This window comes from Panthera leo, chromosome D2 (genome assembly GCF_018350215.1).
Source record: "Panthera leo isolate Ple1 chromosome D2, P.leo_Ple1_pat1.1, whole genome shotgun sequence".
In the NCBI taxonomy this organism is placed as follows: Eukaryota; Metazoa; Chordata; class Mammalia; order Carnivora; family Felidae; genus Panthera; species Panthera leo.
In genome coordinates this window covers 28,381,787-28,397,556 of record NC_056689.1, presented here as the reverse complement: position 1 = coordinate 28,397,556, position 15,770 = coordinate 28,381,787, and the positions used below count along the sequence as shown (strand labels likewise).

Here is a 15,770-nt window from a genome sequence, read left to right as displayed (position 1 = left end):
ATTTAAATTTTAGTTAACATACAGTGCAGTATTGGTTTCAGGAGTAGAATTCAGTGATCACCACGTACATCATGTACCCAGTGTTTATGACAATATCCAAAACACCCACCCACATACATACACCCACTTACATTTACCCAACACTCATCACAGTACCCACCCACAACACCCAATGCTCATCACAAGTGCCCTCCTTAATACCTATCACCCATTTAGCCCATCTCCTACCTACCTTCTTCCATCAAGCCTCAGTTTGTTCTCTGTTGTTAAGAGCCTCTTGTGGTTTGTTTCCCTCTCTCCTCTTTTCCCCTCCTCCTTCCCATATGTTCATCTGTTTTGTTTCTTAAATTACACATGAGTGGAATCATATGGTATTTATCTTTCTCTAACTTATTTCATTTAGCATAATACATTCTAGCTCCATCCATGTTGTTGCAAATGGCAAGATTTCATTCTTTTTGACAGCTGAGTAATATTCTATTTTATATACATATATCTATGTATATATAATGGCGTATATCATAACATATTCAAATTAACAAATTGTCCATAAATACTATTATGCAAATCACTAAGCCCACAAATTAGTATTAACTTGTTCACAGTCAAGTATTTACTGAAGGTCCACAGAAATAAACAGTAAGAAATGTACGTGTGTGTGTGTGTGTGTATACGCAGTCTGAAATATATATACATACATACTACTTCTTCTTTATCCATTCATCAGTTGGTAGACATATGGGTTCTCTCCATAGTTTGGCCATTGCTGATAAGAAGCACTGATCTTTTCACCTACATATACACATGGAGATCATGATTATCTTTGGAATAAATACAATAACACATTTGTGGATCTAGGGGAAGGATCCAGTAGAGTGGGAGAGATTGATGAGCAAGGAGATGCTGATTTTATGGAGGTAAGCCAATGGGAGTTGTAAAGGTCTAGGAAGAGAATGGGAATAGACTATTAGGGGAAGCAGTTGGGGGGACATGGGCCCTACCCTGGGGGTTGGAGGCAAGGGTGTTGGAAAAAGAACATTCCTCTCTCCTAAAATCACTGAGATTTAAAGGAGTGTTGAAACGATTGATTCTGGATAAGAAAGACACCATGAAAATGTGTACTTGTTCCTTCCTCCCTCCCCCTTTCCTTCCCTCCCTTCCTTCCTCCATCACTCCCTCCTTCCCATTTGCCTCTCTCCTTTTCTCCCTTCCTCCCTCTATCCTTCTTTCCCTCCTTCCTTGCATCCTTCTTTCCTTCCTTCCCTCAGTTATCTGTACTTCCATTATCCAATCATAAAACTCATTTGTCAATTAAAAAGAAAACAATTATCTACCCTTATATCTAAAATCATAAACTAAACTAAATGTATAGTAGTCCCCTTTTATTCATGGGGAATATGTTCCAAGACCCCCAGTGGATGCCTGAAATCCTAGATGGTACCAAACTCTGTGTATACTATGTTTTTTTTACTATATATATGTACTTGTGATGAAGTTTAGGCACAGTAAGAGATTAATAACAATAATAAAATAGAAAAATTATGGCAATATAGTATAATAAAAGTTATGCGATATAGTTTATCTCTTTTCCTCAAAATATCTTATTGTGCTCAGTCTTCATCTTCTTGTGAGATGGTAAAATTAGCCTATTTGATGAGATGAAGTGAGTTAAATGACCTAGGCATTGTGACGCAGTGTTAGGCTTCTATTCATTTTCTGGTGATATGTCAGAAGGAGGATCATCTGTTTCTGGACTGGACCATGATTGACTGTGGGTAACTGAAGCCACAAAAAGTAAAACTGTAGATAAAGGGGGAGTGCTATTGTACTTCTTAATTATTTTTGTTTTAGCTTCCTTGAGTGCCATAGGGAATATCTGGATATTTTCTGGGGGCAGAATCTAATATTTTCTTAGCCTGCAAATACAGGAAACTATAGAAGAAAATGGGTAAGAGCCAAGTGGGAAGGTTTTTGAGCTGATAGTAACACATGTTTCTGTGGACTATAATTTTTTTTTGAGACTAAGTTACATACAGGTGATACATGTTTCTTACTGTTTATTTCTGTGGACCTTCAGTAAATACTTGACTGTGAATAAGTTGATACCAATTTGTAAGCTTAATGATTTGGGTAATAGTCTTTATAGCCAATTTGCTGACTTGAATACATTATGATACATGCCATTTATGGTCTTCTGATATATATGTGTGTTCTTATGCAAAAATCTCACTGATTTCTGAGATTAATATCAATGCCTTAAAGATGGCTTATAATTTTTGTCTTATTTTGTCTTGCCCAAGTATCAATCTCTTCTCTCTTTATGTATAACCATGCCAATTTAAATTAGTTTATTTTCTGTATAGGAAAGTAAATTGCCCCCAACTTTCTTTTCCAATCAAACCCTCAAACAGTTCCCCAAATAGAGATGTGTCATATGTCTTCCAAAGTTCTATTTGCCTCCTCATCTGAGTCATCATTAGCAAGAACAAGCAAAATATGAGTGCTGGCTGCCTCAGTGCTATGATTTCATGGAAGTCAAAGCACTTGCATGCTGTAAAATATGTCTCACCATTTGGCCATTCTTTTTTCCTTAAGACTCCTGGTCAAATGTAAACTCACCCTGGGTTATTATTTTAGTCATGAACATATACTAACATAGATTGATTCGTTGGAAGATCTAATTCTAGACCACATGGCCTCCGAGAACAGATGGGGAATATCTCATTTCTCTGTTGGTGAACTTGGCACCCTGGTCATCTGAGAGCTATGGCTGATATCAGGAAGAGGTGCTGAATACAGATCTCATGTACTCTATGGTTTTCATTAGTGCTTCCCCTTTAGAAAGTATTTTTCTTTATTAATAAGTGTCTTTTTTTGCTTTTGTGCACAGGCAGCATGTCAGCTGAAACACCAATCACACTGAATATTGATCCTCAGGATCTGCAGGTCCAAACATTCACTGTAGAGAAACTACTGGAACCTCTCATAATCCAGGTATTAAGACCATGGGAATAAAAATGTGTAACTGAAGAAGATCTAAAAACATGGGAAAAGTAGATCATGAACCAAGAAAAGAGTTGATTTTCATAGAATGAGTATGTCATCTCAAATTGTCCTTTAAAGTGCTGTTAAAATAAAAAAAAAATTATATATTTAGTAATAATAAGAAATTTATGAAAGTTACCCCCTCCAGATTCTCTTTTAAAAGCAACAGCCATAAAAATATATATATACAGCTTTCAAAGTATCTTTATATAAATACTCTTGTTTTATAGTCATGAAAACTGAGTGAGGTAGGCAGCATGTTAAAACCATCTTTATTATATAGATGAGGAAGTTGAGCCTAGAGACTTTCAATGACTTGTCCCAAGGCACATAGTGGCTCACTTGTCAAGTAGGAAATTATTTTTAAAATACCAAAATGTATGAGAAAAGCAACTATTTAAGAAATTCTGTGATAAAGTCTTTCATAAAGTCAATAATCCTTTCATAATATACATCATGATTCTCTGACTTATTATGTAAGTCCAGATTTTATTTATTGGAGCTCTTAAAGCAGAACTTGAAAAAACTTATACAATGCTATAGACTTAAATTTTTGTCCTTAACCCAAAATTTGTGAGGGAACTTCTCTTTAGGCTTATCACACATTATACCTTCTAAGACAAATTATCTCTTTTTCTTTTTTATTCAAGTATAATTCATATACAGTATTTTATTAGTTTCAGGTATACAATATGATTCAACAATTCTGTACATTTCTCAGTACTCATCATGATAAGTTTACTCCTAATTTTATTCATCTATTTTACCCATTCCCCTATGTCCCCTCTGGCAAACACCAGTTCTCTGAATTCAAGTGCCTATTTTTTTTGTTGTTGTTGTTGCTGTTGTTTTTCTTTTCTTTTCTTTCTTTCTTTCTTTCTTTCTTTCTTTCTTTCTTTCTTTCTTTCTTTCTGTTCATTTGTTTCTTAAATTTCACATATACATGAAATCATATGGTATTTTCTTTTTTTTTTCTTGACGTATATCACTTAGCATTATACCCTCTAGGTCCATTCATGTTGTTGCAAAATGGCAAGATTTCATTCTTTTTTAGATGACTAATATTCCAGTGTGTATATAACACATCTTTATCCATTCATCCATTGATGGACACTTGGGCTGTTTCCATAATTTGGCTATCGCAGATAATGCTGCAGTAAACATAGGAGTGCGTATATATATTTTTGAATTACTGTTCTTATATTTTTTGTGTAAATACCCAGTAGTGGAATTACTATATTATATGGTGACCCTATTTTTAATTTTTTGAGGAGCCTCCAAACTGTTTTCCACAGTGGTTGCTGCAGTTTTTGTTCCCACCAACAATGCATGAGGGTCCCTTTTTCTTTGTGTTGTCTCCAATACTTGTTTTATGTGTTTTTGATTTTAGCCATTCTGACAGGTGTAGGGTGATATCTCATTGCAGTTTTAATTTGCATTTCCCTGATGATGAGTGATGTTGAGGATCTTTTCAAGTGTCTGTTATCTATATGTCTTCTTTGGAAAAATGTCTCTTCAGGTCCTCTACTCATTTTATAATTGGATTCTTGCTTTTTTTTTGGTGTGTGTTGGGTTATAGAAGTTCTTTATATATTTTAAATGTTTATTTATTTATTTTGTGGGGGGAATCGTGTGTGTCCATGAGAGGGAGGGGGCAGAGAGAGAGGGAGAGAGAAAATCCCAAGCAGGCTCCGTGCTGTCAGTGCAGAGCCCAGCAAAAGGATCGGTCTCACGAACTGTGGGATCATCACCTGAGCTGACAGCAAGAGTTGGACACTTAACCGACTGAGCCACCCAGGCGCCGCTCTTTATGCATTTTAGATAGTAACCCTTTATTGGATATATAATTTGCAAATATCTTCTCCAGTTCACTAGGTTGCCTTTTTGTTTTGTGGACGTTTTCCTTTGCTGTGCAAAAGCTTTTTATTTTGGTATAGTCCCAACAGTTTAATTTTGCTTTTGTTTCCTTTGCATAGGAGACATATCTAGAAAATATTTCTACAGACAGTGTAAAAGAAATTACTACCTGTGGTGTTTTTGTTTTTTTGTTTTGTTTTGTTTTGTTTTGTTTTTTAGGAATTTTAAGGTTTTAGGCTTTACATTTAGGTCTTTCATCCATTTTCAGTTTATTTTTGTGTGTGGTGTAAGAAAGTGGTTTATTTTCATTCTTTTGTAGGTAGCTGTCAAGTTTTCTCAGAACCATTTGTTGAAGAGACTGTCTTTTCCCTATTGTTGACCATGAATAAGTGTGGGTTTATTACTGGACTCTACTCTGTTCAATTGATCTAGGTGTCTGTTTTTGTGCCAGAACCATACTGTTTTGACTACTGCAGCTTTGTAGTGTGTCTTGAAATCTGGGATTGTGATACCTTTAGTTTTGTTCTTTTTCAAGATTTCTTGGGCTTTGGGGTCTTTTGTGGTTCTATACAAATTTTAGGATTATTCTACTTCTGTGAAACATGTTGGGTTTTGATAGCCATTACATTAAGTCTGAACATTATTTTAGGTAGTATTGGCATTTTAACAATATTGAATCATTCAGTCCATGAGCATGGAATATCTTTCCATTTGTTTGGGTCATCTTGAATTTCTTTCATCAGTGTTTTCTAATTTTTGGAGTAGTGGTCTTTCACCTCCTTGTTTAAGTTCATTCCTAAGTATTTTTTTCTTTTTTGGTGTAATTGTAAATGGGATTGTTAAATCATCCCTTTTTTAGGGCTTTGAAGCACTCAAAGGTTACTTGAGTGAGAAACTGCATTGATTTTACCTCTGATACTTTACTTATTATTTGAAGAGAGAGAGAGAGGGAGAGAGACAGAGTGAGCAGGGGAGGGGCAGAGAGAGAGAGGGAGAGAGAATCCCAAGTGGGCTCCATGCTGTCAGCATAGAGCTGGACGTGGGGCTTGATCTCACAAACTGTGACATCATGACCTGAGTCAAAAACATGAGCCTGATGCTTAAATGCCTGAGCCACTCAGGCACCCCACCTCTGATACTTTAAAAATGTTCTGCTTTTCTTCTTTGTGAGATAGATGGTGAGGAGGGGAGTAACTCAGAATAGACTGCATGATTTTACTTAGCACACCCATAGAAGATATCTGCTACTGGAAACACAAAACATATGCTTTACTGATGAAAACTTAATCATGAACGTTGGCATTCTTAACAGCACTGATACCTGGTGTGAAATTGATACTTGATGACTCTGTAGACTTCATTAGAATCCCTATTTTAGACACCTACTGAATTCTCTCATGTTAAAAAGAAACAAAAAAGCTTATTTATTGTTTTTCTGGTAAAGTTCACTGAAAAAAGTAGAAAAGCAAAACAAAATAAATCAAAACCAAAACCAAAAATATGAGAATAAAAATCACTCAATTATTACAACCAAGAGGTAAACAATGTTTTGCTGTATTTACTTGCAATATATTAAAATTATGGATTTTTATTATTCTTAGAGTTTTACAACATTAAAGAACATATATGTTGTATATAATTTATATCTCATATATATGAAGAATATATGTAAACAAGGTGGAAATAATACTGTATATGTAAGGTTTTATTTCACTTTCCTATTTAAAGTGATATTTTGATAATTTCCCCATTCTTTGTAAGCATGATTTCATAAAATTGTGGTTTAATTATATTGCTGCACCATAGTTTTCTTTAAGTTTATTTATTTATTTTGAGAGAGAGTGCTAGAGCATGAGCTGGGGAGGGGAAGAAAAAGGGAGAGAGTGAGTTCCAAGTGGGCTTCGCACTTCCGGTGTGGAGCCTGATGTGGAGCTTGAACTCATGAACTGTGAGATTGTGACCTGAGTCACGATCAAGAGTCAGACACTCAACTGACTGAGCCACCCAGGCACCCCTGCACCATAGTTTTTTAAAGCAGCCTCACTTTCTTACACCACTCACAAAAATAAACTCAAAATGGATAAAGGACCTGAATGTGAGACCATCAAACCCATCAAAACCCTAGAGGAGAAAGCTTGGAAAAAACCTCCCTGACTCAGCCGCAGCAATTTCTCACTTGACACATCTCCAAAGACAAGGGAATTAAAAGCAAAAATGAACTATTGGGACCTCATGAAGATAAAAAGCTTCTGCACTGCAAAAGAAACAATCAACAAAACTAAAAGGCAACCAATGGAATGGGAAAAGATATTTGCAAATGACATATCAAACAAAGGGCTAGTATCCAAAATCTATAAAGGACTCAGCCAAACTCCACACCTGAAAAACAAACAATCCAGTGAAGAAATGGGCAGAAGACATGAATAAACACTTCTCTAAAGAAGACATCCAGATGGCCAACAGGCACATGAAAAGATACTCAATGTCACTCCTCATCAGGGAAATACAAATCAAAACCACACTGAGATACCACCTCACGCCAGTCAGAGTGGCTAAAATGAACAAATCAGGAGACTATAGATGCTGGAGAGGATGTGGAGAAACGGGAACCCTCTTGCACTGTTGGTGGGAATGCAAACTGGTGCAGCCACTCTGGAAAACAGTGTGGAGGTTCCTCAAAAAATTAAAAATAGATCTACCTTATGACCCAGCAATAGCCTTGCTAGGAGTTTACCCAAGGGATACAGGAGTGCTGATGCATAGGGGCACTTGTACCCCAATGTTTATAGCAGCACTTTCAACAATAGCCAAATTATGGGAGGAGCCTAAATGTCCATCAACTGATGAATGGATAAAGAAATTGTGGTTTATATACACAATGGAGTACTACGTGGCAATGAGAAAAGAATGAAATATGGCCCTTTGTAGCAACGTGGATGGAACTGGAGAGTGTTATGCTAAGTGAAATAAGTCATACAGAGAAAGACAGATACCATGTTTTCACTCTTATGTGGATACTGAGAAACTTAACAGGAGACCATGGGGGAAGGGAAGGAAAAAAAAAAGATAGGGAGGGAGCCAAATCATAAGAGACTCTTAAAAACTGAGAACAAACTGAGGGTTGATGGGGGGTGGGAGGGAGGGGAAAGTGGGTGATGGTCATTGAGGAGGGCACCTGTTGGAATGAGCACTAGGTATTGTATGGAAACAAATTTGACAATAAATTTCATAAAAAAAAATAAAGCAGCCTCCCATTTTGGGACATTCAGGTGGTTTTTGCTTTTTTACTGTTATGAATAATGTTGTGTTGAACATCTTTGTATATAAATTTTTGTCATCAGTTCAAATTGTCTCCCTAGGATTAGTTACTAAATGTAAAAGTGAGCAAGTAATGAGAATTGTTATGGTTTTGGAAGTTATAAAATGAGTTCTCACAAGTCATTTAAGATTTTGTTCCTCTGCAATTACTAGATGTGAGTAGGGTAATGGCCTTCATTTAGTGATAAAGGCTAGTGCAGTAATGCAACCACATAACCCTTATTTGTCCTGTAAGAGTAGAACATTAGAGTTGGTCACTTAAGACTTGCTAGTCACAAAGGCTGCTGACATATTGTTTATGAATAGAGAAAGTATCATTATGAAGAAACTACTTTTTATGTTCTAACTGAAACCAATAAATAGTTTGGTTTAGTCAAGTACGTTGATAAGGCAGTCAATAGGGAATATTTTAAATAAATTCACATTGAAGAGTATGCTGTTCACAGTTTATGTGTATTTCCTGGCATGTTTAAAAACTATTATAATAATCTATAAACACTTGATGAGTCCATGTAGAAAATTAAAAGGGTAAAATGACCTGTAATAAGTGTATTTGATTGGAAAGAAATTTAACTCTTTTAAAAAGTGTGGTCATGCTTATTACTTCACAGGGGTTTAAATATGGTGCTTGGATTCATACTTCTTCATGATCTACAAGTAAATGTGTCAGGGAAAGAATAATTAGTATTTATTATATGCTAGATAGTTCTCAGTTATATGTAAGTGTAGTTGCTAATTTTATGGTCCTTAAGATTGTTGTGAATGTTTTTGAACAAGTTTCTTGATTTCTTAAAGGCAGTTGGTATACTAGTTCACTAATATCCCAGTTAGAAAAAAGTTTCTAGATCTTAGCAAGATTCAAATCAAAGTATTAATAATTTATAGAATATTTACTATGTTTAGAAATTATCCCATAAAGGAGAATTCTAGTGCAGCAAATGATTTGGACATACTCTTGATTTTCATTTTAATGGAATTATTCTTATCAAAAACCAGCGTATTTCTAACTCAAAGAATTATTAATATAACTGACCTTTTGTTGATGCACAGAGTTCTTGTATCTGTCACTTTGATCATGTATTACCTATCAATACAAGTAAAAATTTTCCTTAAATTGTATTTTAGGTGCATTTTTCTAAAATAGCATCATACTGAATATCTCATTGCATTTTTTTCTATTTTTTCTATTTTATTTTATTATTTTATTTATTTTTATTATTTTATATTTTTAAAATTTACATCCAAGTTAGCATATAGTGCAATAATGATTTCAGGACTAGATTCCAGTGATTCATCCACTACATATAATACCAGTGCTCATCCCAACAAGTGTCTTTCTTAATGCCCCTTGCCCATTTAGCCCATCCACCCCCCAAAACCCTCTGGCAACCCTGTTTGTTCTCTGTATTTAAGAGTCTCTTATGTTTTGTCCCCCTCCTGTTTTTATATTATTTTTGCTTCCCTTCACCTTATCGTCATCTGGTTTGTATCTTAAATTCCACATATGAGTGAAGTCATATGGTATTTGTCTTTCTCTAATTTTGCTTAGCATAAACACTGTAGTTCCATCTATGTTGTTGCAAATGACAAGATTTCATTATTTTTGATTGCTGATAAATGGATGTAGATATCTATAGATATTTATATATAGATATATCTATATTGATATAGATATCTATATTTATCTATAATATATATATTTATATATATCACATCTTCTTTATCCATTCATCTGTTGATGGATATTTGGGCTCTTTCCCTACTTGGGCTATTGATAGTGCTGCTATAACCACTGGGGTGCATTGTGCCCCTTCAAAACAGCACACCTGGCATCCTTTGGATAAATACCTAGTAGTGCAATTGCTGGGTGATAGGGTAGTTCTATTTTTAATTTTTTGAGGAACCTCCGTACTGTTTTCCAGAGTGGCTGCACCAGTTTGCATTCCCACCAGCAGTGAAAAAGGGTTTTTCTTTCTCCGCATCCTTGCCAACATCTGTCGTTGCCTGAGTTGTTAATTTTAGCCATTTTAACAGGTGTGAGGTGATATCTCATTGTCGTTTTTATTTGTATTTCCCTGATGATGAGTGATGTTGAGCATTTTTTTCATGTGTCTGTTAGCCATCTAGATGTCTTCTTTAGAGAAGTGTCTATTCATGTCTTTTGCCCATTTCTTCATTGCATTATTTGTTTTTTGGGTGTTGAGTTTGATAAGTTCCTTATAGATTTTGGATACTAGCCCTTTGTCTGATATGCCATTTGCAAATATCTTCTTTCATTCCATTGATTGCCTTTTAGTTTTGCTGATTATTTCTCTCGTTGTCCAGAAGCTTTTTATCTTGATGAGGTCCCAGTAGTTTGTTTTTGCCTTTATTTCCCTTGCCTCCGGAGACACGTTAAGTAAGAAGTTGCTGTGGCTAAGGTCAGAGAGGGTTTTGCCTGCTTTCTCCTTGAGGGTTTTGATGGCTTCCTGCCTTACATTTAGATCTTTAATCCATTTGAGTTTATTTTTGTGTATGGAGTTTATTTTTGTGTATGGTGTAAGAAAGTGGTCCAGGCTCATTTTTCTGCATGTTGCTGTCCAGTTTTCCCATTTGCTGAAGAGACTGTCTTTATTCCATTTGATACTCTTTCCTGCTTTGTCGAAGATTAGATGGCCATATGTTTATGGGTCCATTTCTGGGTTCTCTATTCTGTTCCATTGATCTAAGTGTCTGTTTTTGTGTCAGTACCATACTGTCTTGATGATTACAGCTTTGTAATACATCTTGAAGTCTGGAATTGTGATGCCTCCAACTTTTGTTTTCTTTTTCAGAATTGCTTTGGCTATTTGGGATCTTTTCTGGTTCCATACAAATTTTTGGATTGTTTGTTCTAGTTCTGTGAAGAATGTTGGTGTTATTTTGATAGGGATTGCATTGAATATGTAGATTGCCTTGGGTAGTATTGACTTTTTTTATCAACGAGTATTTAATTTGAAATACTTACTTGGTTTAAGTATGTAATATTGCCTCTGGTTATACTGGAAAACATTCCAAAAGAAGTTCATGATCTTTAAGCTCATAGTGCCACCAGATAAAGTTATCAATGTAGTAACCCCATTAAAAAATCCTCACTTTTACTCATTATTTATCTTAATGTTATATTCCTTTGCTTTCAAGGTTTCACAGAAATTACTTGCCAGCTCTGTATATAACTCAAAGTCAAAATCACATTTTAATTTTTGGAGTAATTGGTCATAGATACTATTATGTCACTCTGGCTTCTATTCATTTATTCATAAATCTTTATTCTGCTCTTTTTATAGTTATCAGAGTGTTCCCCACCAAACTTGATTTATCTTTAATCTATTTTTTTTTCTCTTGGGTACAGGTAAATTACTAGGTCATTTTACAGGGATGTTCTGTCTGGGATATATTTCAATCAGTTGCTTTCATTTTTTCTGTGTTATAACTTAAACAGTTGCATCCCTCTGTAATAAATTCCTCAAATGTATCAGAAATAATTTTTTTCTCAGGAATTACATTTTTATGATTGCAACTGTAGGCATCTGCACTTTATCACTTTCAAGATCCAAATTAGGCAGTGCAGTGCAGAAAGTCTATTTATGCACAATTGCGATTAAAAGAATTTACATCTGTATGTCGTATACTCTTTGAAGGAGATAAGAGTTGCTAGATCATGCTACAGTCATTACATAATGGAACTGTCTATAATCTTATTTGCCACAAAATATAATTTGCTATGTGTCAGATTCATGTTGAAAGCGAACTTAAAGAACTGACTTACTCAAAATCTTTTAAGATAAAAACATTAGCAAACTTTGTATAACGTGTTATCTTGTACAAAGTTTTTTTGGGGTAAAGGTTCAAGTACATTTTATGATGTGTATATATCCTATGTTTCAAGAGGTAAATACAGAGTTAAATCAATAGTAATAAACATTATTTCTCTGGCTCTCATTCCTAACTCTTGTAGGACCTTCTCTTGGCCTTTCCTTGGCTTCTACTTGCATAGTGTCTCCATCTATTTCTGGAAGTCCCTTGGGGATGGTTTCATATGCTCAATAATATTCATTGGGTCTAATTTAAGAATATCTTCCAACTCTTTTATTGGTCAGCATAAGCTAAATTTTGCTATGATAAGCCAAATCCCATATTTCTGAGGCTTAATAAAAGTTCATTTTGTGCTTACGCTACATGTCCATTGTAAGTTAGCAGGATGTCTCTACTTAGTACCAGCACCCAGAGACCCGGCTTCATATCTGTATTTACTTCCAGTATTGTAACAGGGAAAGAGAACATGATGAATCACGCAAAGTCTCCTAAAATGTCCACCCAGGTGTGATATATGTCAGTTTCACTCATATTGCTTTTGTCAAAGCAAGTAATGTGGTCATTGTGGATACTGGATGTATGATCCTATCCTGTGCTCAGGAGAATGGGAATATTGTGAAAATCTCCAGTAATTATTATCTTCCAAATTGCATTCTTCTTAGAGGTTCCTTTTTTAGTGGGCAGCTGACTTATTGACAGTTACTTGTTGGCAAGAAGCCTATGAGGCAATCTGGCATGCGAGCTTTGCCTTTGGGAGAAGATGGTGAATAGGTTCTATCACCATCCTCTTTTTGGGGAATTGACTACATACTGAGAGTTAAGTAGTTAGTATCTGGGGTTAAACAGTTCCATCATGTACAAAACTAAAGAAAGAAGTAGAGACAGGGAGGAGAGTTCTAGTGGAGCAGTTTTCAAATTCAGATCCACAAACTCCTGCTATTGAGGGACAGTGAAAATACCTATTTACCAGTGTTTTAATGTATTCTTCCAGTTTCCAAACCACATTCTAGTCTCAGAATTATACTCTAGCCTCTGTGGGGCCTGTTTCCAGTTCCCTTGAGCATTGGGCATATAGGCCAGATACTTTTCTTCCTTATGTGATCTGATTCCCTGGCTTCCTACCTCCTCATCTGAAAGTTCTGAAAAGTTCAAAAGAAGTGTCTGCAAGTTCAAAAGAAGTTCCATTAGTAGCAGCAATCCAGGGTTCCTATAATTTTCCTCATTACCTGTGTTAGGATGGACATTTTCCTGCAAAGTCTCTCCTTTGTTTTTCTTCTCATCTCTAAAATTTGGAGTCTCTGAGGTATGACTCACTTTTGCTTCCAAAACTGTCTGCTGTGTTTTCCCATTTCGTTTAGCTTTGTCTTGTTGATGATTCACTGTCAATGATGCCCATTGTGAGTCTGGGAATGACGTGCCAAGGTAGCCATGTCCCAATTCCTCCAAAGCTGCCAGTTCTCAAGGTGGCAGAATGGCACTGGGCTCCTACAGGAGAGGGGAGAATGCCTCTCTTCCCAAGTATGCTGTCACATGGGCCCCAGTGAAGCAATTTTTGTGACCTAAAGCCACACAAAATTCATTATGAAAAAACTCCTTTCAGCTTCTTCTCCAATCTCTCCCCTCTCCTTGTTAGTGTAAATCCCAATCCAAGTGCCTGGATGGTGAATTCTTACTCTTCCAAGTACCATGTTTTTCTTTCTTTCCTGGCTTCTGTGCAGAACCCCTGTGCCACACCCTACTATCAACAGAATTTCTTTCTCCTCTCCTTCAGCCAAGAGAAAGAAAAGAAAAAAAAAAAGCAATTAGATGTTTAGATATCCAAAGGGTTCTTTTCTTACTATTCTATAGACCGATCTGATTGATTTCTATGTAGCTGGGAGAAGACATGCTTTGGCTTCTTAGCCTCCTAGAATATAATTTCCTTTGATTCTTTCAGAAAAGAATTCAAGTTCCATTTGTTTGTGGTGGTTTTCTGTCATTTCAGTACGTCATTTTGAATGAGTGTGATGCTTTTTGCTTAGGTTTCCTTGGTTTTATCACCAAGCTTCTTGTTGGTAGCTTTGCTGATTATTCTATCAATAGAATTTATGTCAGAATTAATCTTGAAGATTCCAAGGAAATCTTAAAGACAGGTCTGCATGCATATAGTGTTCTTGTAGATTACTTTATATGCAAATATTGGGGTTTTGACTCTAACTTCAACAAGTTATCTTAGAAGTTCGTTAATGAATGTCTTTTAAACACTTACAGGTTCAAGGCTTAGTAAGTATAAAGATGTTATCTCTATGGTATTTCTATAGTTGAGAAAAAGCAAGCCACTCTTTATTTTTATTTTTTTTTCAATATATAAAGTTTATTGTCAAATTGGTTTCCATACAACACCCAGTGCTCATCCCAAAAGGTGCCCTCCTCAATACCCATCACCCATCCTCCCCTCCCTCCCACCCCCCATCAACCCTCAGTTTGTTCTCAGTTTTTAAGAGTCTCTTATGCTTTGGCTCTCTTCCACTCTCACCTCTTTTTTTTTTCCTTCCCCTCCCCCATGGGTTTCTGTTAAGTTTCTCAGGATCCACATAGAAGTGAAAACATATGGTATCTGTCTTTCTCTGTATGACTTATTTCACTTAGCATAACACTCTCCAATTCCATCCACGTTGCTACAAAAGGCCATATTTCATTCTTTCCCATTGCCATGTAGTACTCCATTGTGTATATAAACCACAATTTCTTTATTCATTCATCAGTTGATGGACATTTAGGTTCTTTCCATAATTTGGCTATTGTTGAGAGTGCTGCTATAAACATTGGGGTACAAGTGCCCCTATGCATCAGTACTCCTGTATCCCTTGGGTAAATTCCTAGCAGTGCTATTGCTGGGTCATAGGGTAGGTCTATTTTTAATTTTCTGAGGAACCTCCACACTGTTTTCCAGAGTAGGAAGCCACTCTTTAAATTAAAATAAGGATGGGGCACCTGGGTGGCTCAGTCAGTTAAGTGTCTGACTTTGGCTTGGGTCAGCCCCACATCAGGCTGTGGGTTTGAGCCCTGCATTGGGCTTTGTGCTGACAGCTCAGAGCTTGGAGCCTGCTTTGGATTCTGTGTCTCCCTCCCTTTCTGCACCTCCCCAACTCACGCTCTGTCTCTCTCTCTAAAATAAATAAACATTAAAAAATTTTAAATTAAAATAAGGATAAGAAAAACTAATAGCTAATTGATTAAAATAGCATGAGGAATTGTGCATGGCTGAATATATAAGGATTGCTCCCACCACCAGAATTTGGTAGCTCTGAGATTAGCTGTGAGCAGATGTCAGTCTCAGCATATTTTCACCTCTACTCACTTGCTTCCTAGACCTTTTATTCTGTCAGGCTCTGATTTTCTTTCCACTCACTCTAGTGTTGCTGCCATGTTGTTCTTGTTTCTCTGACCACCCCAGTCCATTCCACTTCTGTTGTTACTTTATCTTTTAATCACAGCTCATCTTTTCCTCTGCACATTCAGACTGATCTCACAGGTATCCACTTCTAACTTAGTTGTGGAATAAGGTCTTTTTCTTATAAATGGGTTCCATAGGCAGCCAGGTGATATAGACTGATAAGCCCACATCCATCTGCCTTTTTAGTGGAAAATGCTAGATTGATGGGAGAAATTCTGGTTCAGCTGGTTGAAGGTATAGGAGTCCATATCTCCCCAGATGTCATCATTTTCACTGCTTT

General features: G+C 36.1%; 1 protein-coding gene across 1 annotated transcript in view; it reads left to right on the top strand.

The window, feature by feature from the left end:
• The first annotated feature begins 1,739 nt into the window (after window positions 1-1,739).
• Window positions 1,740-15,770, top strand: part of CTNNA3 (catenin alpha 3) — a 1,696,848-nt gene continuing 1,682,817 nt past the window's right edge. The window contains exons 1-2 of the mRNA XM_042908368.1: window positions 1,740-1,771; window positions 2,891-2,994. Coding sequence (XP_042764302.1) covers window positions 1,762-1,771; window positions 2,891-2,994 — 114 coding nt within the window. The 5' untranslated portion in view covers window positions 1,740-1,761. The remainder of the gene's footprint in view (window positions 1,772-2,890; window positions 2,995-15,770) is intronic.